Here is a 21,348-nt window from a genome sequence, read left to right as displayed (position 1 = left end):
TGTCGAGATTTATGATGAGGTTGAAGATTTGTAATAGACTAATAGTATTTCATGTTTTAGAAACCAAACTTTTTTATTGCTTTATTGAATTGTGAACGCATATTTTTTTTTTTGTTTAATATTTAAAACAAGAGAAGACACATTGTCTAACCAGAAAATAAATTTTCTAACCGTAAAAAGAAATAAACAAGTGGGTCAAATTGTCTAACCAGAAACAATAAACAAATGGGTCAAATTGTCTAACCAAAAAAAAAAATATACATTTTAAGATGTTTTTGTAATTGATCTCTGTAATTTAATCTAAACGTTATTAATCTATAAGAGTTTTTACTGTACAGAAATGATCACATTTGGTTTGAGGGAGTTGCTCGTTTAAGTTTTGATTTGTGTTAATGATTTGGCAGCAAAATATTAAACCGTTTTCAGTTAATCGGTGGTTACAGAAAATCAGTATGTTTTCTTCGATTACATTATTAGTTCAAACTCAAACTAAAATGCGAAAATATAATAACATCACTTCTGCGCATCAGCATTCTCAGGTGCAGGCGTAAGAACCAAGCGTCGGGATTGTTGTAGTGCCAGCATGTTGTTCTTAAGATACTCGAACTCCTTAGCATGCGTGGCCTGCGCTTTCTCCAGTGCATCCACCCTCACGGCCTGAACCTCCCTCAACTCTGCGATCACCGTATTTGCTGCCCGCAACTCATCCTTCAAAAAAAATCGAAACAGTATAGTATTAAAGTGTATACAAGTAAAATGAGAACAAAAGTTGAGAAGATGATTTTACAGTTGATTACCTCGAGATATGCAATACGTGAGGTGCCAGCGGGGGTCGATCCTTGCTGCTCGCCGTCGACTTCTGGATCCTCATCTATCTGCAAGGGAAAAGGGTTACAAGGAGAAAGTTTCCCTCTTACATGAATCAAGGTCGAGAAAGACCATCCTCCCCAAAGGAACACTATAACATAAAAAAAAAGTTGGACAAGTATGTATCCCTAGAAAAGTTCAAGCTGCTTCAACAACTAGCTTTGTGTAACTTGCACCATAATGATAAACATTTGCGGGTGGGGACTGTATACCTTCATTGACTCTGGCTTCAGCTGAGACTTCAGATCACGGATAGCTAACTATAGATACAAATCCATAAACTACGTTTAGCGACAATTGTTTCCATGTAATGTGCTAAGAAAACAAGCGGTAAGGCAATATGATTCCTTGAGACTTTTACCTTCATTTGTGCAATTTCCAACTGAAATGAGAGAGAGAAGCAACCATTAGAACTTGTTCGGACATAAAGACCTTTGTACATATTAATAAATTGTTAGCCAAATACCAACCTCTTCTTTCAAAGACTTCTTGGAAGATCTCAGAGTTTGGATGTAGTCAATCACAAACTGAGGTTCTGAAAGAAAACAGAATCATTGTAGGAAATATCAAAAGGGTATAAGCATCATCGCATATTCAAGAAAGTGCAAACAGAAATCTAACCAGGAGATTTTCTAGAAGGTACAAAGGACTCTTCCTTAAACGCTGAGTTCCACTTATCAATCTCTGCTTTGGCTGATTCAAGCTCACTCTGACCAAACAAAACAAGTCAGACAACAACAAAGAACACTAATGTAGAAAAATAAATAAACTAAAATTTTTTTTAAACAGACTAAGGATTAGTAAACAATACTTGACATGAAGCAAGCTCATCTTTACAGCTCTGAAGACTGCCACAGAGAGAGAGAGAAAGCAAAAGCAGTTTATACATCAAAGCAAACACTTTTCTGCTAAAGGCCCAAAAAAAAATAAGAATCAAGAAAGGGAATTGGATACAGAACCTCTCTGTGAGTGAAACAATCATCGCAGCTTCTTCATCCACTTTCGTGCAAGTGCAACGCTGAATGATGATGATGATCACAAACAAAGAATCTCTCAGTGACTCAATCATAGAAGTTCTAATGATCACCCAAATAAAAGTACCTTCTTTGACACGGAGTTATCAATTTCATCGTCTTCGAAGCTTCTTTTAGTACCTGAAACAAACGGATGCAACAATGAGGAAAAAATCCACTGCGATCTAGCAAAGAGCATGAATGTGAAGAAGAAGAAGACGACCTGAAGCGGAATAATCTCCTCCGTCCATTAGATTTCTGCGAGGATGTCGATGCTGAGTGAGACGGGATTTGGGGAATTTAGGGTTTACCTTTTAAGGTTTGGAGGAAGAGGAGAGAATCGGGTCAACCCGGTTCGCGGTCTGGATACGGTTTTGGTTTGGTTTACATATGTAATTCTTTCCTTCTCCAGGGACTAGAATGTAAATAAAATTTAAAAAGATGCATAATAATTTGGACGTACTATTGGCAGAAAAGGCCTTTGCCTGAGACTCAAGCCTACACAAAAAAGGATTCAAGAGATGCACTGGACTATTGTATAGCCTTGTAGGTAGTCAAGAGAGTCGTGGAGAAGAGGTCATGACATGGAGATGAGCTACTCCTAACTCCTTGTTGGAGGGCAGGTGACAGTTGCATAAACATTCGACTTGATCTTTAATTTTTTTCTAAATAATATATTACGAATTTATAAAACCTTTGTTTTTTAAAAATAAATACACATATATATGTATTAATAAATATATATATGTATTAAAAATAAGTTATTGTTATACTATATTATTGTTATATCTCTTCGGTGTGCTAGAAACGGTGACTCCTAGATATAGATAAAAATAATTAAACAATCAAGCAACAAAACAGTTAAAAAAAGACATAGATCATGGAAAAAAAAGCTAGAAATGCTGAAACTCCCATCTCCGGGAGATAGGACCAAGCCCCGAGGACTAACTAGCGATATGTGGTGGCTTCACCAACGTCCTCTAACGGCGAGCGAACACCGAACCCTGACGAGCAACCAGAGCGGAGGACCTTCCTAAGAATTCGCCGTAAACAGAGACCCACCCGTTAACGTTGTGGAGAAAACGATAACACTAGAGCATTTTGACTCATCTTCGTAAATCTGAATCTGAGAGGGGTGACCCTGGAAACACTGATGAAGACACCAAAAGCTATAAAATCACTACCCTCAAACACACATAGTCGATTGTTTTGGGAGAGAAAGTGCAGAAATGTGGATCTGACTCGCTGCTCAAAAGCCGAATTTATTAAAATCTACACTAAAAATGTTTATTACTAATCATTGCAATTTGCAGATAGTGGAAAGAGTCATGGTGAAGAAGCTGAGACCGTCTTGTCCTAGGCTCTCTACCCTGTTTCTTTAGCTTTGTTTCAACTCCAGCTAAGTGTTTGTTCATCACTTCTTTCTATTCAATCAAAATTTCTTAATCCTTTTTTTACCAAAAAAAAAACATTTCTTAATCCTTATGACCACGGTCATAGCCTTGTATTGCATACCATGCATTTAATCTGGATACGATTTCTCAATCGATAAAAAACACAAGTACTACCAATGCCAATATTTTAGTCAATTCTTCCTTAGTTTTTAACTCTTTTCTTTCTGTACATGTTATTTCCAATGTCATGTTTTATTCTTCAAATAAACTATCAGAACATATGTGGCAAGAGATTGGCTGGTGCCTAAATACCATATAGAGCGTTTGTAAGCAACATTTTTTTGAAGTATGAATTTTATTGGCTGAAGTTTTATGTGTTATGAAATTTAAAAGTACAAATGATTCTTCTCACTCATAATCTGAGAGTTGAAAATACTATAAATAAAGATTATATTTTACAGACAGCAGGATGTCAAACTTTTTAGTAAAAGAAATGTAATTTAATTATTTTAAATAATCAACTTGTTTATACACCTATAAACTCATCTAAGATACACCTATACATTTGCATCATTAATCTGATTTTAGAATTATTTTCAAGACTTCTTTTAAAGACTTTCATACAAACACAAATAACTTTTAGTCAAGTTCTTGAACCCATTTTCCAAGTTTAACATATACAAAAGTTACCAATGAATTATGAGAAAATAATATTCTTATTAACCAACCATCTACGTGTATATAATACATATTAGAACCATATACTATTTAATTAAAAGTCCTATAACTAGAACTCCCAACTTAATCAGTGTCTGAGACAAATATGAGCTGTAGATGCAACGCCAAGAAATAAGTAATTGGATTGGAAGAGTCAATGGATTAATCGTAGACTGGAATCAAGAAGTCAGTTATATATTCTGTTCATTGTTCAGTCCAGTTTAAAAACATTGCAGAAATTATAAATGTTGCAAATATTTGCTTATTTATCATTTAAGAAAAATAAAATAAATAAATATTTGAATTCAGCACAAAATTGCTCGTTTTTTCGGTCAACTAGAGATTTTTCCGGGCTACGCCCGGGTTTTTTTCCCATATATTCAATGGTAAATTAGTGAAATAACCAAAACAAACAAAATTAAATTTGTAGAGAGAGATAAGAAGAGAAGAGAGGAGAAAGAATGAGATTTTGGTTACTTGGCAAATTTTAGTTTTTTGTATGGTTATAGAGTGCGATTTCTGTATATTCAAATTAAATTTAGATTATTTATAATTTGTGTTTTTAATATATTTTTTCACTGATACTAATTACACTATAAAAACTATTAGAAAAATTTGTAGTTTTTTGTATTGTTTTGGTAATAACAATTTTGAAATTATTGAAATTTCAATATATTTTTTTCAATATCAGAAAATACACATAAGCTGGTACGCATGTTGAATATTTTTTAATTATTCTTATTTAAAATTCAATTATTCTTTTTCTCGTTTATTAGTTTTTCAAATGAAAATATGGTTAAACTAATATATAATTCACTATTTTTTAATATTAATATTAACCAATATGAATATTTAAATTTTAACTATTGATTATTGATTCTTTGCTACTAAAAAATCTATATAAATTTGTTCTTGTGTTAAAAGCAGTGGCGAAATGAATAGCAGCTGAAATCTAAGAGCAATGTATATTAAAAGAATCCTGAGATCATGTCAAATGCGTTTCTTTCCATGCAGCAAACAAATTCAAAATAAAAATACCAAAAACATAATAATAGTATGTTTTGCCCTACAAAATCCAAACAGTTTTGTTATTTTTTTATAAGAAAAAAATCTTAACAATTTATTCATAGTCAATTTAATCAAGCATATAATTTTATAAATAAGTATATTTTCTTAGTTCAAACTATTCCGAAAGAAAATATAGAGTCTTAGCTCTGACTACATCTCTAACCACCTTCATATTTGCTTCTATAATAGCTTTTAGAAGTAAATTCACTCTAATCTAAAAAATAGAGATTACTATTTTTTTCTATAAATAGAAATAGAGGTAGAAATCCTATATTTTCTACTCTATAAATAGAAATTGCTATTTTATAATAATACATTGGAGTAAGTTCCATTTCTGTTATAGATATCTAATATTTTGTAGATTAAAAATAGAAAATACTTTAGAGAAGGTGTCATTCACAATTAAAACATCTTTTTACAGTTTCCAATTCAACTTAGTTGGGGTTACAATCAGCCACTTTAACTTGAGGGCCTCCTTATCTTTTTTTTTTGAGCAAATAGCGCCTCCTTATCTAGAACTTTGTTTCTTAGCTTATACTTACCATCCCTAATCCATTTAATTAATGTTTTGTTTTTTTTTAGGTTTTGTCAACAGTTTAATTTTTATGGTCATCCCCTTTACATTATTTGAGAAGTGATTTTCCCATATGTCTTTCTACCATTATTTTCACAAAAATAGTATGTCATGGTTACTAAAATTGATGACATGGCTTATAACTTAATATGACATGGACAATTACATTTAATGTTTAATTTATATTTTATGTTAACTTTTTAAAATATGGTAACAACTCATATATTACATTTAATGTCGATTTATATTTTTGGATTTTTTAGAATATCGTAATAACTCATAAATCATTATTAAAATAAATATATTCAAATAAGGCATTATAAATTTCGAAATATTATTTAATTATATGTTTTTAAATTATACAATTGTATTACTAAAATTTTCAAAAATGTATATAGATTTTTTTAGAAAATTATAAAAATTTAATCGTAAAATCATTAGTTTCTTATATATATAAATTTTTTATAAATTTTGTTTAATTTTAATTTTTAATAATTATACAAAACATTTTACAAATTTATTTAATATATTTAATTAAAATAAATAGATAAATCTATCTATTAATTTTAAATATATACATGCATTTATTAAACATAATTTTAAAAAACAAAATTATTTTATTTTTATATAAATTTTATGTTTAATTAAATCAAATAATATTAAAATAATGATAAAAAAGAAAATTTACAGTATTAATAAAAAATTATTTACAAATATAATTTATATTTGTCTGTTAAAAAATATTTTAAATTTTCTACTGCACTTGGTGCAGGAAAATACATAGTTTCTTATTAAAAGATATGTTTGCATTGTTTTAAATCTTGTCTAGATTAATAACTAAAAGGATAAATTTCCTCTTAAAATATTAAATTTATGCTACATCACATAATTTCTAATATTAAGACTCATATGTACTTATACATATAGAATTATCATGTGCGTTGTGATTGATAGAACGAAGAGCAACACAAAAGGAATCTTCTTCCGGTAAAATATTTTTCGAGGCGCACCATTTGATATTGCTGCTTACATTCATGATCTCATAAGCATGCGCTTGGTGGGGAGGAGGTGATATTACATGAGCTTCGGAATAATTAAGAGTAGTACCATTGCTTCTGACTCTAAATCCGATCCTACCCTCCCTAAAAGAGATGACCCTAGATGATTGACCCCTGAGAGCTACGTCCACCAGTTAGTTTGGAAGCAGCATCATAGTTGCTCTCCACCATTCCTTCAGTTTCAAAAGCTGCAGGAAAAATACTCGTGTAGCCCTTATATTATCCACATTCTGAATCTATCACTGAACAGATTGTAAGATACAATACCTCTTAAGTATTATGGAGGGGATAATTTTTATTGTATATATGAATAATTTCAGTTTAAATATTATATGAGGGCTCAAGAAAATACAGACACTTAATCCTTAAAAATTGGTTATGAATATGTATATTTCTAAGTGGCTTTATGAAGTTTTTTTAACATTGAACTTAGTTAATATAATCAATACTTGGAATCATATTCAGTCGTATATCTAATGTACATCGTATTGAACTTAGTTTTTTAACATTGAACTTAGTTATTTTCATTGTTTTGTCTAACTAAATTTTCAATAATAAAACTTACCTTTTTAGGTGTTTCAAAAAAACTTGCTATTTTTATTATCAAAAGCTATGTATTACATAATGAGCAAAATGAATAAATAATGAATTAAAATAATTGTTAAAGATACACGAACTAAATTTTACTTTGGCTTTAGAAGTAATTTTTAAGGGTCTTAGAATATTTATTTTTTGAGTTTTTTCTTCAACCTGTTCTACATATATTTTGATTTATTTGTACCACCTATATTTCAAATATATATTGGAAATGTCTTAAGCTTGTGCCTAGAGTACAAATGCCACTCGGTCACCACCATTACGAAAGCATAACAAATATTTGAAAGTAATGCATGATCATTTACGAAAGCATAACAACACCTCTGTTATACAATTTGTTTTTCTAAGTATGTTATAAATTTTCAACACTTTTGAAATGTGCGTACATAGAGAGGGTGTTATCATGTTCAAAGCGTACATGTATGTACATATATTGTTAAATTTGTTAATGCTCCTGAATTGTTAGACGCACATTTTACTACATTGAACGTTCATTGGACACAGAAGAGCTCATATATGAATTACATCGTTTTTAATCCTTATTTATATGTAGTATTTTTAATTTTGTTATGAAAATATGTGCTAGCATGTGAAGCCAATCTTATTGATTTAATGAGATGTAATAAATTTGATAAATAAGCATTTCATAGAGAGTTTCAAAACATATCAAAACCCATTAGAGTACTCAAAGGTTATAAAAAGAAGGAAAACAACATCGGTACAAAGCATTATTCAAAAAGTACTGCATCCAGGTAATTCATCATCTTCACTTAAGCCACTCGTCCTTCTTGGTCACCTTGGTAGTTGCTATTGCTAGCCTTTTGGAGGTGAGCCCACTTGAAGATGTTCTCACAGTTGCTGATTTCCAAAAAATCTTACCACTTACGTCCACCTTTTGGAGGTGAGACCACTTGAAGATGTTCCCACAATCAACGTTCTCCCCTGCATTAGTCTCTTTAACAACCGTCCTGCAAAAAGAAAGCAATGATTTTTGTTCCAAGAAATATTATGTTCGTCCTACTAATCATAAAACAGAGAATAAGAGGAAGAGCAAGACACTAATATAGTGATTCTAATTTTAGTAAAAAATACACCTACAATTTTACCTTCTTTAGCGGATCTTTGTCAAGGTCAATCTCAGAAACATGTTCAAAACCAAACCCGAACCAGTAGCAAGTAGATTCATGTAACCACAAAGAAAAATAAAGCTTGTTCCATCAGCCAATGCAAAGACTGTGTGTTAATGTTTATGAAATGAAGCTTGTACCTTATTTGTTAAATCCTTCTTCAGCGCTCTCGTTACAGCAACCTATAACTCCCATCCGCCATTACCCCCAAGATGTTAAACTTTGGAATTGAACTTGTTCAATTTGTTGATGAGCTCCACATACTTAAATCTCAATCTGTTGTGCTCTGAACCATAACAGATCTATGTCTATCATTCTCTTGTTCCTCCTACTTCATCAATACAGTTCAAAACAGCTTGTTAGAAGTCATTAAAGAGGCACTTGTTACAAATCGTAAAATGTTAACAAAAGCAAAATTATTTATTACAGCTTACCTTAGAGCTTCGATCTGCACTGGGAAACATAGACTCGGCTGTCTTAAACTTCACAGCTCTACAACCATAACTTAACAGTGTTTTAAGAGAGCTGAGGACGAAGAAACTGTTAGAGATAATTGGCAAAAAAAAACAGAGTTTTTATTTAACTATGTGATCTCCCCTGCGTAGGAAACTATTGTTATTAGTTAATGTCTAAGGCTCCTGTTTAATTGAAAAAAAAAAACAGAATATATGAACGTACCATGATCTGAGCTGCCTGCGAGGAAGATGTCCGTCCCTGAAGCAGAATACTAAATGATCAGAACTGATTAAACTATTTAATTGGCTAAAAATGTAGTGTCAGAATCAGGCACAAGCCACACAGCTCTGTTAAAAGTCATCTTAGGCTCTCAGCCCATACTGGAACAAAGGCTTTAGCATTAATCCATCCGCAAACGTCCTCCAGAAGCGCACAACTTTTCTAGCAGCTGTTTTGATTCTGCTCTTTAGCATACAATATGAGTGATAACGTGACCTCAATTCCAATTACATTTAGTCAACATGCACAAAAAAGATTCAACTACTCTAAAACTGAGAAAATCTTACCGTTTTAGCGATGACGCCTCTACAACCTTCATCAAATGCTCTCTTCATGACAGAGTAATTTGTACTGGGTAGATCATCCCAATGACGAAAGGTTAAAACCAACAGATTCCCCTTTTTTTAACATGTTGATCGATGTCAGAGACATAAACAGTTCTCTTGATTACATCTTCCTTCTGAGCCAAGCTGGTTCTTTTGTTCACTCTTCTCTTCCCTTGGCCAAAGCTCCTTCTCTGCAGCAACCGGTAAAAAGGAGATACCCAATATTTACAAAACTTATACCCAATCAAGTAATCAACAGGAAACTATTGCACACATCTCTTTCACGTTTTTAGCAGATAATATACCAATCTCAAGCCATCTGAAGAATGTTTCCACAGAAATAATGTTTACTTTCTGGTCATGTCCTTTCAAAAAACTGACATACCAAAAAGAAAATTTGTAACCATGTTCTCTAAGTGTAACTGAATAAAGCAAAAGGAAACAGCTAATACCTATAACTGAACAAACCACACACAAAGAGTAAAACTGCTTCTCATACAATGATTGATCAAGCGATAGATTCACAGAACACATAAAGCTCAAAACTTTCTGTTATCTGTTAACACACAAAGCTTGATACGTCTCTTCCGTTTGAAGACGTATTGATCCCTCCCACAAACGAACCAACTTCTTGGTTTGAGGAAACAGCTTGATACGTCTCTTCCGTTTCTTCATAGAACCTTCTCTCTCCTTCCCTTCCCGCCTGCTCAATGCCAGTCTCACCTTCATCCGACCCGCCTGGGAGAATCTTCATGGCCTTCTCGAGCTGAAACCTTTGGTCGATCCGCTTCAGGAAATACCCATACATCACAGAGGCAGCGTACACCTGTCCAACCCCGAGCTTGCTTATCTGCGCTACAATGTTGAGATCACCCTCACGATTTTTAAGAATGATGGAGAGATATAGGACATGAATCGTCGAATTTATGTGAATCTCAATTGAATTGATCTGTAAATATCTTCAATTAAACGCCAATTTGCAGAGATTCGTAACGATGAAAACAAAGCGGAAGAATTGGAGACGACATATTACTTTGGTTTAAAAGGAACTCAGAACCATGCTGACGTGGGAAAACGGGAACATATGATTGGCAGATTTAATTTGTCTATGTGGACACACTCTCTACTTCTCATATAACCCTTTTAGTATAGGTTAGATATTTCTAGTGAATCAATTAATTGAATTGACAAAAATATTAGATTACTAACTTTTATAATGCGTCTTTTATTTTCTACATATGAATGGAATAAATGTCTTCCTTCCATCTAAGCGAACTTTTACCGTTTAAGAAAAAAACACGGACTAGAAGGGATGACACTTTTAGGCTGGAAGGTGATAATCGAGAGGCCAACAAACACTTTCTTGCTTTCCTGAACAGAGCATACATAGCATAGCTTTGAATAATTATTTATATTATTATTAATTAATTTATATATATATTCAAAGTTGATGGCTTTGATGATGATGGTGATGACCCAACTTTAGTCTCATCACTTTCTTTTGCTCTCTTCTTCTTTTGGTTTGAGCCTGTTGGGATTAGTTTTATTTTTGTCTATTTCTGACATTCTGGGATCTGAGAAGATCGGAATCCTTAAAAAAATCGTGGTCTTATGGGTTCTTGTTCGGACAAGCTGTTCAAAAGAGAGAGAACAGTACATGAGATTCTGGGAGGTGGCATTAGTAAGTGAATCCATATATCATTACCAAATCAATTATAAAGATTAAGTGATTTCTCTGATCTCTTTTACCCTTTTCTTATGAAATGAATCTGCAGTTGCAGATGTGATCCTGTGGAGGAACAAGAACGTGAGTGTTGGTATAGTTACAGTAACAATAAGCTCATGGATGGTGTTTGAGAGCTTTGCGTACACCATCCTCACTCTTCTTTCAAGTGTTCTTCTCCTCTTGCTCTCTATCCTCTTCCTCTGGTCCAAATCTGCATCTATTCTCAACAGGTAAAACCAAAAAAGTGTCTCTGTCAAGAGATCCAATTGTAATTAAAATATTCTTCCTTTGTAATTTTTTTTTATATATCCTTTGGCTCTTATTAGGCCCTCACCGCCATTGCCAGAGTTTCAAATAAGTGAAGAAATGGCTGAAGTAGCTTCCAAGTTGTTACGCTTCCATGTGAACAAACTACTTCAAGTGACGTATGACGTTGCGATGGGAAGAGACACAGAGTTGTTTATCAAAGTAGCTGTCTATCTGTTTCTCATCTCACTCGTTGGAAGTCTCATGGATTTTCAGACACTTTGCCACACCGGTAAGTAATATTCATCATAGACTTGGAATGCTTTACAGCTGGATATTCATTCATTACATCACTGGTTGTTTCGGCAGGTGTTTTGGTGGTAATGACCGTTCCAGCTTTTTATGAGAGATACGAGGATTGCATAGATGGAACTCTGGCGTTCATCTACAACAAAGCTAAAGAGCTTTACCATAGATTCGAGATACGGTCTTATCTGATAAAGAAGAAACTGAGCTGAATACTGTAAGAGTTTCTTCTTCTTCTTCTTCCTGATTTATCAGTTTTGTAAAAGAAAAGACGAAAATGTATGATTTTGATGAATGTTTAAATGGTACAGCACCCACATAAATTTATTTCACAGTTTTGCTTGAAAACAAAACTCTGTTCTGGCCCCTCTCTCGATCACCCAAATTAAGAAGAAAACAAAGTTGCTCTTATTCTGTCTGCTTAAAATTTTGTAAGTATTATTTCTTGGACGATTCTAGTTCCCGGACATACTTCTTTGCCTGGATCAAAGTATAATAAAAACCGTTATTAGAGAAGAGAAAGAGAGACAAAAGGGTTTGCGTGGACGGATTCAAAACGAATAACAGTGTAATAAGCTGTTACCTGTTCGAGGGTCAAAAACATGATGACGTTCCATGAGCCAAGTCGTCCAAAGTTGGGGATGAAACCCTTGTAAAATGCCATAGGTCCCTGCAGAGGCAAAAAAAAAAAACTCCAAAGAGTTATAAACTTTCTGTGGGTTATGTTATTTCCATAGAGGGCATAGAAGAAGAATTGCTTACGTCTGCCTTCAGTGTTTTGACGAAGCAGTCAATAGTGCCTTTGTAAGAAGGATCTCCCATCATTCTTGACTTAACCTGTGCCATACTGGAAAAAATCAGGAAGCATAGTGGACGACCTCATGGTTCAACTTCATGTGTAGAGATATCATACCACGTCGACAGGGGAACCAATGCAGACAGCAAAAAAACCTGCTCCCAGTCCAGATAGAATGTGTGTGACAACGTTATCAGTGAAACCCGGAATCTTCAAGATTGTCTGAAAGAGAAAGAAAAAAAAATGTAACAAGAACGTTTGTTACAGATATCAGAATCCTTTAGTTAGACAAGAGAGGGGGATTAGTTTGTTCCATACCTGTTTCACTTGATCGTAACTCGCTAATTCAGCAGCATTGATGATTGCGTTTCTAGCTACATTAGGTCCAAGACCAGTCCACAGAGCTCGCACTCCTTCCTGCCAGAGCCAAGTTAACATAGATATGAAGCAGAGTTTTAGGAACCTTAACCTATGCATGATCCCAACTTCCATGGCAGGATAAATACCTGTCTCACAATGGTTGAATACGCATTCAACGATCCAGTATACCGTCTTGGCACACCTGCAGCTAGTTTCCCTTCAGCCTGAAGTCTAACTTTCACAAGATCAGTGGGATTCGCTACCATGATACCAAGCGCACCTGAGAGTTTAACAACAACAACATGAGACAAACATATAATCTGAGTTTCTTCTAAACCGTTCTCTCGTTATGTTCACCTGTGGTCAAACCAGCAAGGATCTTCTTGCTCAACGGAACATCGCCGACATGGTCTTTCCCAACGTACAAGTTTTTAACCTGGATGATAACAGATTGGTTAAGCTTTTTGAGCAGTAACTACGATTTTCTAGAGAAAGATATAAGTAGATTTAAGAACCCACCGGCTCATACATCCCGATCCTTAGACCTCCAAAGAGGCATTGACGATGCAACCCTGGTACAACACCTTTCCACAGTGAACGAAGCCCTTCTTCCCTTGCTATGGTACCAACAGTTCCCAGCAGTCCACGATACTTAGGCAAAGTCACATCTCCAGCTATGGCAGACTTCTGGAGCTGAAGCCTCACTTTAGCAGTGTCCAACGGAATCGTACATACCTGTGATATGATATCCAGAGCTTAATTTGCATCAAAAAATTCAAAAAATATATACTCGGTGAGATCGATCAACCGTATAAAGGCTATGCTAACAAAATTTCTTCTCGGTCTAATCTAAATCTTTCATTATCGTCGTGTTTTCCATAATCTTTGATCCATCTCTCGATAACATTATTAAATACAATGCTCGAATCAAAGCATAATCCAAACGCCACAACACAATCCTAGCCACAGATCTGACCTCGTATACATGGAGATTAAATATTCTAGAAATCGAATCAGTTCCATCAAAGCTAAGCATGAGCATATAGTCTGGAGAAATAGCATATCGAATCCATGAACAAACGATTCTCTAGCTATACGAGAAAATTCGCGATACATTGCGAGTATAATCGAAGCATGCGCAGCGAAACGCATGGAAAATTCGGGAGAATACCTCGGCGACGCAGGCAGAGAAGGCACTGCAGGCGAAAGTTTTGGGCAATGAAAGGTCGGATTTGCTATCAGCTACCATCTTCTTCGATCCGAGAAATTGTAAACGAGGAGGAAGTTAGGGTATCGAAATCCAACACAGGGAGAATCTCGAGAAGAGTGACGAAGATTACGGCTACGCAACTTGGCCTCGAGAGCCGTTTCAGTTACTAGTAAAGATCGTCCCTCTCTTTGCTACGGAAACAAAAAGGTCATGGGCCCAAAGGTAGCAGTGCTTTATATATATTATACACTTGTAGGTGTGAGTCACTGTCACAGTACATTTGGATTTATTTGTTTGATTAGTATATTAAGCTTTGTAATTAATACAGATAAAATATTTAATGAAAAAATATATTCTTCCTTTTATACGTTTATATACGTTACATCTATGTGTATAACTTCATATATAAGCAACAAAACGTAAATCCACATTTATATTTTTTTAATTTAACAGATATAGTTCCTATACTGTGTTTGTTTTGTTAACTCGTAGTTACCTAAGTTAAAAAATAATTTGAACAGAGAGGGATGATGCCATTAACTTGTCTCTACTAGTTCTATCATATGGGAAGATACTAGACGTTGTGGGTGCTCTAACCACAACCACAACAGTACAACACCATCAAAAGGAGTATAGTAACTCAAGCTCTATTGTCAAACTTTTATGATGTTTGCTTCAAGACTTTTGAATTGAAATTAAAAATCCTTGTCTTCTGCATTGTAAGCAGAAGTAAAGAAATAAAGCTTTGGAACCAAGCTCAACAGAGGCAGGTGCTCTGTTACACGATCGAATTCACACATGGACAAGAAACCAGTAAGTTCTGAAGCTTACTGTGGATTCTAATAATTTATCTTTTGCGGTGGATTTTACATGCCAAAGAGTAACAGTGCTGCAAAGCTTACACACATGACGCCAAACCTTATGTATTACAAGTCACCATTACACTTGAAGAAATCTACTTTATTACATAAATATTCTAAACGCACAAACACCACCAGCTTTTACTTTACTTCACTTTCCTTGTTGCGCCTCAGCTTTACTCGTCACAACTTCAACTTTCTCCATCTTCTCGTACTCCTTACTCTTCTGCCCACACTCCTCAGGCACCACCACCACCGTAAGATAGTTCCTTTTGAAAGCTGCCCATACACGCATCATAGCGAAGAACACAAGCCCTATAGATCCAAAGGTCATGACGAAGCAAGTCACAGTCCCCCACATCTTCTCTCTTCTCCTCTTCTCCACCTCCTCCTCCCACCTACGCTTAGACTCAAGAAGCGCAGCGTACGAGTGTATACTCCTGGAGAAGTGTCCCGCTTGTAATCTCCAAGAATAGAGGTTAAAGCTCCCGCTATACGACTTAACACCGACCATGAACTCGTCCTCGTCTTTCAAAGAATCAATCCGAGAACTGAACCGAGTCTTTGGATATTTATAGTGTTTTGATTTGGTTAACGAAGCATCTACATACCTGATATTCGCTTGGTAAGTAATCCAGACGTACATCAACATCTCCTCCTCCTCCTCCTCCTCCAAGTTAACAATCGTGAGATTGCTCGTCTTCTCAGGAACCGTAGAACCATATACACCAACCGTGACGTTGGATTCTCTAAACTTGGTGAAATTATCAGAAATATCGAACTTGACTTCGAAGAAAGAGTGATCAAGTGTTCCGTTAGAAGGAAACAAGACAAAACCTACACTCCCGCCACGACCGGGAGACATGGAGAAAGAGAAGACCGTAGAGAAACCCGTGAAGAAGTCGTCTTTAGTGTCTTTGCACTCAATGGGTTTCTTGTAAACGACTCCACCGTCGATGCGACTCACTGAGTTAGTCAGCTGAATCGAAGCTCCACTGTCTACGAGCTTTGCGTCGCCGTAGAGGGCTATGTCGTCGGACTGAAAGCTCGCGTTTTTATCGAAGCTTGTGAAGGAGAAGGATGATGTAGCTTCAGATATGGGGATTCTGGAGAAGAGTGAGGTTAAAGGCAGGAGGAGAACGAGGAATGACATGGAGAAAATGAAGCTCGCCATTAAAGAAGCAAGCTTTAGAGAATGATGTTATAGGGTTTGAAGTGGGTGATGAGATCTTCTGATGGAGAGGGTAAAGTATGTGGTGGGTGCCAGAGAGAAAGAAAGAAAGAACAGAGAAGCACTTAACGACGATGTAGGGACTTTTGTCGCCTTGTTTGTTTCTGTGTAGAGTTTCTGAGTTAATGCTTTCTTTGTTGTCCCCAAAAATACTTCTTCTTCTTTCTTCTTTATTTATTTTTACCTCGCTTTCATCTTTTAAACATCCAAACTCTATATTCATGCATTATTTAAACTTTTAATTATGTTAAGGTTTTTTTTCTATTTTCAGTTACTTTATATTAAAAAATTAGTTTAAAATGTATGAAGTAGAAGGTTAGACGTTTTATTGGCTGATTATTATTTCCACAAAATGCTTCCTCTTCTTTTTTTTTGGCCATGCTTTCATGCATCTTTCATTTATCACCCATTCATCTGAAATGCATTATTAAGAAGTTTAATTATGTTGAGATTTTGATTTTGTTTCTGGCATGATTTATTTTCTTTTTATGCTATTTCAATATTTTTACATTAAAAATTACTTGAAAATATAAAGAGTTAGAAGGCTATATGGATTTAATTGACTGCACACACACAAATCCAACTTTACTGTTTAAACTCTATATAAAAAATTCAAGTAAACTGTAGTTTTATGTATATTAAAAATCAAGTTACGTCACAACTTTATCTCTTTACGCATATAAATCCTGAAACTCAGAAAAACAAGAAAATTAGGCAAACACAATCACCACAATGTTATTTGCATTTTAGTTTTTATTTTAACCGGTGAAACCAAAATTACTAATAATCAAAAGGTTCAGATATCCAGAAAAATAGAACTGAAGTGTACCACCTGCTAGTCATAGTCAACGAGTAGCTCCAGTTATTCACTTTGTCAAAGAGAGTATCTTCAGTTAGTTTTTTTCCTATGGACATTTAATATACCGCCACAAATAGACGCGCATATTAATTATCCCGGCAAAAATTGATAAAAACGAAACCGCTCCAAAAGCGTTTAATTCGAAAGTCTCCCGCTCCCTTACTAGTCTAAAACCCTCCTTCAGATCTTCCCCACTTCACTCTCTCTCTCTCTCTCTCTTTCCCTTCGTCTTAATCTCAATGGCGAAATCAAGCAGATCCAAAGGATCGTCAAACATCGGGAACGGCGTTATCACTCCGACGCAAATCGCTTTCCTCGTCGATCGTTACCTCCACGACAATCGATTCTCCAAAACCAGATCCCTCTTTCGATCCGAAGCTTCGTCTCTCCTCTCCAATTCTCCAGTCCGCGATGTAAGCACACGGAAGCTTTCTCACATTTGGTTCCTCTTTCCTTGTGTGTGTGTCTCTTATGCGTTATGTTTCCGTTCGTAGGTTCTGAAGAGTTATCTGACTCTTGAAGATATATTGAAAGATTACGTATCCCTAAGGGAGCAGAAAGTGGCGTTGGATCATGAGAAAGTGATATTGGAGAAGGAGAAGGTTAGGGTTCAGAATCTATTGCAGGGGATGCAGAATGTTATGAACTCTTACAACGCCACCTTGACCTCTCCTCCTCCTCCTCCGGTGGCAGCTCCGGCTTCTCAACGGAAGAACCACACCATCTCATCAGGTTTCCAGAGTTTCTGGTTTGGCATTTTACTGCTTTAGTTGCGTCTTGGCTGTTGTGTATTGGAATGATTGAAAGATAAAACACACTTAGGCACTTAAACTGTCACTTCTATTACATATCAGTTTGATGTTCTGTAATTTCTCTGGCTACTGCTAGTGCATCCGGCTTTACTCATATTACTGCTTTGTTTGCATTTGGCTGTTCTGAATTGGAATCATTGAAAGATTGTCACTGTGCAATTTTGTATTGTGATGCAACACAACACTTAGGCACATAATCTGCCACTTCAGAAAATTTGTTTGCTAGCTATTACAATTTCAGTTTGATGTTCTGTAATTTGTCTGGAACTAATCAGTCTCTTTATTTTTCAAGGTTGCACTCAGGACAATACACCCAATGCTATGTCAGTATCTTTGCTGGGTAACAAAAGAGTAGGCTGTGGGAATTTTTCTACACCTTCGACCACTCATCAGCTTATAACCAGAAAACGAAAGGGTTGTGAAACTTCTATAGAAGCTCCTTTGGTAGCTAGGAAAGCTCGAATTGGTAACTCAACAGCAAATGGTATGTGTGTATGCATCCTTACATGTTTATAAACATTTTTGGTTGAAGCTCTTGTATATCGTTAAACTTATCTTGTCTCCTCTTTACTTGGATCAGAGTCTAACAGGATCCCACAAGCGGAGAAAATAGCTAACGATTTCTCGTCTCAACCTCCATCAGAAACACTAACATTGGCGAAAAACTCATCAGCTAATAAGTCTAAGACTGGTGATGTGTCGAGCGTAGCTGATTCATCGCTTACTAGTAATTCAACATGCCTTATGACACCACAAAAACATGCTTCCTCTGTGAGTGGTAAGTCCAACAGTCCCCAGAAAGACGTTACCCCTACAAACTGCACGATTGTTACAAAGGAGAGATTCACAATCAGCCCTCTCAAGCAAATTACTTCTTATACAATGGAAAGGAGCCAACTTATCTCTTCTTCTTCTTCTTCGCCGGTCAAGTCCAACCTTAAGATGTCAAATAAGAGAGACCATGTGAAAGGAAGACTCAACTTTGATGACACTGACACAGACATGTGTCTTGAGGCAGCACCTACCACTGCATATTTGGCTTCATCTTCTCCATCAGGGTCTGAGCCGGAAGTTGATTTATCTGACATTGATTTTTCTATCTTGGCTGAAGACTTCTCATTCTCAGAACTACTAGTTGACTTTGATATTGGTTTTGAAGGAAGTACCCACAAAACACCCATTGAAACGGTTTCATGGTATGTTCTTTGTTTTGTAGTCTCAGTTTCTGTAGATGGCTATTATCTCTTGCTGTTTGCTCATTACCCTTTTCTAAATCACAGGTCGTCTCCGGAATCAGGGAATGGGGGATCTATAGGCTGATCAGGCCATGTCAGAGTATACACCAAATGCGCTTGAAGTGATTCCATTTTGGTCTGCCTCATTTGCAGGAGATGATGCTGAGACTGCTGCAAAGCCCTCTGCTGGTGCCTAACTATGGTGACAAAGTCTTCTGATTCAGTTTGTATATATTTAACTTGGTTTTAACTCTACAGTATACCAAATGATTTCTCTCTATTGATGTCGACAACAAAATATAAAGTACCTTTATTTATGCTTGAGATGTGTCAGGTGGTCAGAAAATGGCTTACAATAGAAACTAAATGGCTTATGTTTGGTACATGACTCAAGCCAAGTACTTCTCCAGCTTCTTCTTTGCTTCCGTGTCGACGATGGAATATGCTAAAGAAAAAAAAAGTTCATGCGCGTGGTATAAGATGCGGCGTGATGCTGCATTAGTATTTGACTATTTGTTAACGCACGCTATAAATTGACAACCAATTATCACACATACTAGTTTCTGAAATATTTTTTGCTTAAATACTAGTTTCTGAAATTTACAAGTTATTAGTTGTTCAATGGGAATAATACGACAATATATCTTGAGAAGGAAAGATTGTACATATATCAAGTTAGCAAGGTAGATGATTTTGAATTTTTATTACAATATTCTTCAACCATTGTACGTACAATACTGTATCTATTATGTTTTCTTGCATCGAAATTACGTTTTTAATGTTTCCAATACACTAGATTACCACTACAAATTATAATACATGATTTTATAATTTCTCCTTAAAATTGTACCGGTATTACTTTGAACTAATTAACGCGTTGAGTCAAATACGGACGTGCACACATGTACGCACGTTGCTTTGTTTCCAAGAAAGCCACCTACCTGAAAGTCTTGTAATGAAAAAGATAATTCAACTAAATCTTTTACAATAGTTTATGTCTTTGATTACGTTCGCTCAACTAATAAAAATGCCAATTTACAGAAGAAAAGTATTACACTCTTTATATACTATATCATGTCTAGATGTCAAAAATAATGAAGAATATTAAAAACTCAAAAAACTGGGTACAAAAAACGCAAATATATAATTAACTTATAAGAAGCACATACTTTACATAATAACCATACTTGTTTCACTTAAGCTTTTTGAAGATCGACAGAAGCTTATTCATCCAGTAGCATACAAGTTCCAGCACTCATTTTAAAGATTGAAATCAAATAATGGCAACAATATATATAGCAATTCAACAATACGACTAAGGCTCAGACCGGTGTAAATGCGACAGTTGCAAGAGTTTACGGATGGTTGTAGATTTAAGTGTTACAAAGCGATTTGTATGACTGATATAGTGATTAGAAATTAGTCTGTTTTCATGATACTAATGACTAGTTAACTACCAAATGATGCAGTAGTAAATAATAAATTAACAATATTAACAATTTATATAATTATTAAAATATTAAAAATTATTACTATTACTATTACAATAAATGTAAATTATATTTAATAATATTAAACTCATAAAAATTATTTGTGAGTTTATATATCTATAGTTTAGTGTCTAAAAATTATATCAAATATTTTTTAAAAGTTCTATAATATAAATTAAAATATAATATATATATTAATATTAATATTATTTTTTCCAAAAAAAATCAATAATATTTTTTATTTGTCAAGATTTTTTTTTAAAAAAAATTTATTTATCCTTCCGCAATCTCGCAAACGCTACTTGAAACCAATTTTTGATTTTTAGAGGTTTGAAACAATCTGTAGCAGTTTAGAGTATTTCTGTAATTGTAAAATGTGAAAACCGATATCATCCGCAAACATAGTGTGTGGATGGTAGCAACAAAACCAGTTAAGCCTTTATATATACAAGAAGTACCCAGTACATACGTATAAGTTTAGAGACATCCATGAACTTGTAAGGGATCGCTTAATTCAAAGTTTCAAAATGAAAAAAAAAATTGGTCAAGCACATAACGTAGAACAAATAAAATTGCAATTACTATGTAAAATATAAACTTTACTGTTGCAAAAAAAAAACATTATGTACTATTATAGTAAAACCATATTTAGGGGGAGGTTACAAAGAAAAAAAAATAGTAAAGGCAAATCGTTAACTAAAACATCTTTAAACCAAAAAAAAAAAAATTAAAACATCTTGT

General features: G+C 34.7%; 5 protein-coding genes and 1 long non-coding RNA gene across 9 annotated transcripts; 2 read left to right on the top strand and 4 right to left on the bottom strand.

The window, feature by feature from the left end:
* Positions 1-377: 377 nt before the first annotated feature.
* On the bottom strand, positions 378-2,307 carry LOC103829967 (FKBP12-interacting protein of 37 kDa). Of its 2 annotated transcripts, XM_009105658.3 has the most exons (10): positions 2,104-2,303; positions 1,969-2,021; positions 1,827-1,885; positions 1,679-1,715; positions 1,489-1,576; positions 1,338-1,402; positions 1,229-1,249; positions 1,080-1,127; positions 798-875; positions 378-708 (listed from the first exon to the last, which is right to left on the bottom strand). In XM_009105658.3, the coding sequence occupies exons 1-10, from the start codon at positions 2,129-2,131 to the stop codon at positions 514-516; spliced, it is 672 nt and encodes a 223-aa protein (XP_009103906.1). In that variant the 5' UTR covers positions 2,132-2,303; the 3' UTR covers positions 378-513. The 2 variants fall into 2 exon arrangements, with proteins under 2 accessions (XP_009103906.1, XP_009103905.1); XM_009105657.3 differs by having other exon boundaries at positions 1,679-1,885; positions 2,104-2,307.
* A 5,319-nt stretch (positions 2,308-7,626) lies between these two features.
* On the bottom strand, positions 7,627-10,557 carry LOC108869050. Of its 3 annotated transcripts, XR_001955250.2 has the most exons (4): positions 9,929-10,557; positions 9,438-9,667; positions 8,850-9,330; positions 7,627-8,746 (listed from the first exon to the last, which is right to left on the bottom strand). It is a non-coding gene; the product is annotated as an uncharacterized LOC108869050 (long non-coding RNA). The 3 variants fall into 3 exon arrangements; XR_004449084.1 differs by having other exon boundaries at positions 9,438-10,557; XR_004449085.1 differs by having other exon boundaries at positions 7,627-8,743; positions 9,438-10,557.
* A 266-nt stretch (positions 10,558-10,823) lies between these two features.
* Positions 10,824-12,081, top strand: LOC103829965 (reticulon-like protein B12). Its single transcript, XM_009105655.3, has 4 exons — positions 10,824-11,157; positions 11,252-11,432; positions 11,529-11,740; positions 11,818-12,081. The coding sequence occupies exons 1-4, from the start codon at positions 11,088-11,090 to the stop codon at positions 11,964-11,966; spliced, it is 612 nt and encodes a 203-aa protein (XP_009103903.1). The 5' UTR covers positions 10,824-11,087; the 3' UTR covers positions 11,967-12,081.
* Positions 11,968-14,334, bottom strand: LOC103829966 (mitochondrial uncoupling protein 1). The gene is made up of 9 exons (XM_009105656.3): positions 14,082-14,334; positions 13,430-13,645; positions 13,268-13,346; positions 13,057-13,190; positions 12,869-12,967; positions 12,668-12,772; positions 12,517-12,591; positions 12,338-12,424; positions 11,968-12,234 (listed from the first exon to the last, which is right to left on the bottom strand). The coding sequence occupies exons 1-9, from the start codon at positions 14,157-14,159 to the stop codon at positions 12,193-12,195; spliced, it is 915 nt and encodes a 304-aa protein (XP_009103904.1). The 5' UTR covers positions 14,160-14,334; the 3' UTR covers positions 11,968-12,192.
* A 587-nt stretch (positions 14,335-14,921) lies between these two features.
* Positions 14,922-16,308, bottom strand: LOC103829963. The gene has a single exon (XM_009105654.3). It carries the CDS (start codon positions 16,152-16,154, stop codon positions 15,132-15,134), a length of 1,023 nt encoding a protein of 340 aa, XP_009103902.1. The 5' UTR covers positions 16,155-16,308; the 3' UTR covers positions 14,922-15,131.
* Positions 16,309-16,547: 239 nt separating this feature from the next.
* Positions 16,548-21,344, top strand: LOC103829962. Its single transcript, XM_009105653.3, has 5 exons — positions 16,548-17,483; positions 17,565-17,802; positions 18,175-18,366; positions 18,463-19,078; positions 19,163-21,344. Exons 1-5 carry the CDS (start codon positions 17,310-17,312, stop codon positions 19,200-19,202), a joined length of 1,260 nt encoding a protein of 419 aa, XP_009103901.1. The 5' UTR covers positions 16,548-17,309; the 3' UTR covers positions 19,203-21,344.
* Positions 21,345-21,348: the final 4 nt, after the last annotated feature.

This window comes from Brassica rapa, chromosome A07 (assembly GCF_000309985.2).
Source record: "Brassica rapa cultivar Chiifu-401-42 chromosome A07, CAAS_Brap_v3.01, whole genome shotgun sequence".
In the NCBI taxonomy this organism is placed as follows: Eukaryota; Viridiplantae; Streptophyta; class Magnoliopsida; order Brassicales; family Brassicaceae; genus Brassica; species Brassica rapa.
This window is presented reverse-complemented; position numbering and strand designations above follow the sequence as displayed.

Excerpts from the sequence above, each read along its gene's own strand:
- LOC103829966 (XM_009105656.3), bottom strand. The coding sequence starts at position 14,159 with ATGGTAGCTGATAGCAAATCCGACCTTTCATTGCCCAAAACTTTCGCC. Across the intron at positions 13,347-13,429 it reads GGATCGGGATGTATGAGCCG|GTTAAAAACTTGTACGTTGG; the intron begins GTGGGTTCTTAA and ends GTTATCATCCAG. Across the intron at positions 12,235-12,337 it reads TGTTTTTGACCCTCGAACAG|GCAAAGAAGTATGTCCGGGA; the intron begins GTAACAGCTTAT and ends ACTTTGATCCAG.
- LOC103829963 (XM_009105654.3), bottom strand. The coding sequence starts at position 16,154 with ATGGCGAGCTTCATTTTCTCCATGTCATTCCTCGTTCTCCTCCTGCCT.
- LOC103829965 (XM_009105655.3), top strand. The coding sequence starts at position 11,088 with ATGGGTTCTTGTTCGGACAAGCTGTTCAAAAGAGAGAGAACAGTACAT. Across the intron at positions 11,433-11,528 it reads TCTGCATCTATTCTCAACAG|GCCCTCACCGCCATTGCCAG; the intron begins GTAAAACCAAAA and ends GGCTCTTATTAG. Across the intron at positions 11,741-11,817 it reads TCAGACACTTTGCCACACCG|GTGTTTTGGTGGTAATGACC; the intron begins GTAAGTAATATT and ends TTGTTTCGGCAG.
- LOC103829967 (XM_009105657.3), bottom strand. The coding sequence starts at position 2,131 with ATGGACGGAGGAGATTATTCCGCTTCAG. Across the intron at positions 1,886-1,968 it reads ATAACTCCGTGTCAAAGAAG|CGTTGCACTTGCACGAAAGT; the intron begins GTACTTTTATTT and ends ATCATCATTCAG. Across the intron at positions 1,250-1,337 it reads AGAAGTCTTTGAAAGAAGAG|TTGGAAATTGCACAAATGAA; the intron begins GTTGGTATTTGG and ends CTCTCATTTCAG.
- LOC103829962 (XM_009105653.3), top strand. The coding sequence starts at position 17,310 with ATGGCGAAATCAAGCAGATCCAAAGGATCGTCAAACATCGGGAACGGC. Across the intron at positions 17,484-17,564 it reads CCAATTCTCCAGTCCGCGAT|GTTCTGAAGAGTTATCTGAC; the intron begins GTAAGCACACGG and ends TTCCGTTCGTAG. Across the intron at positions 18,367-18,462 it reads TGGTAACTCAACAGCAAATG|AGTCTAACAGGATCCCACAA; the intron begins GTATGTGTGTAT and ends TACTTGGATCAG.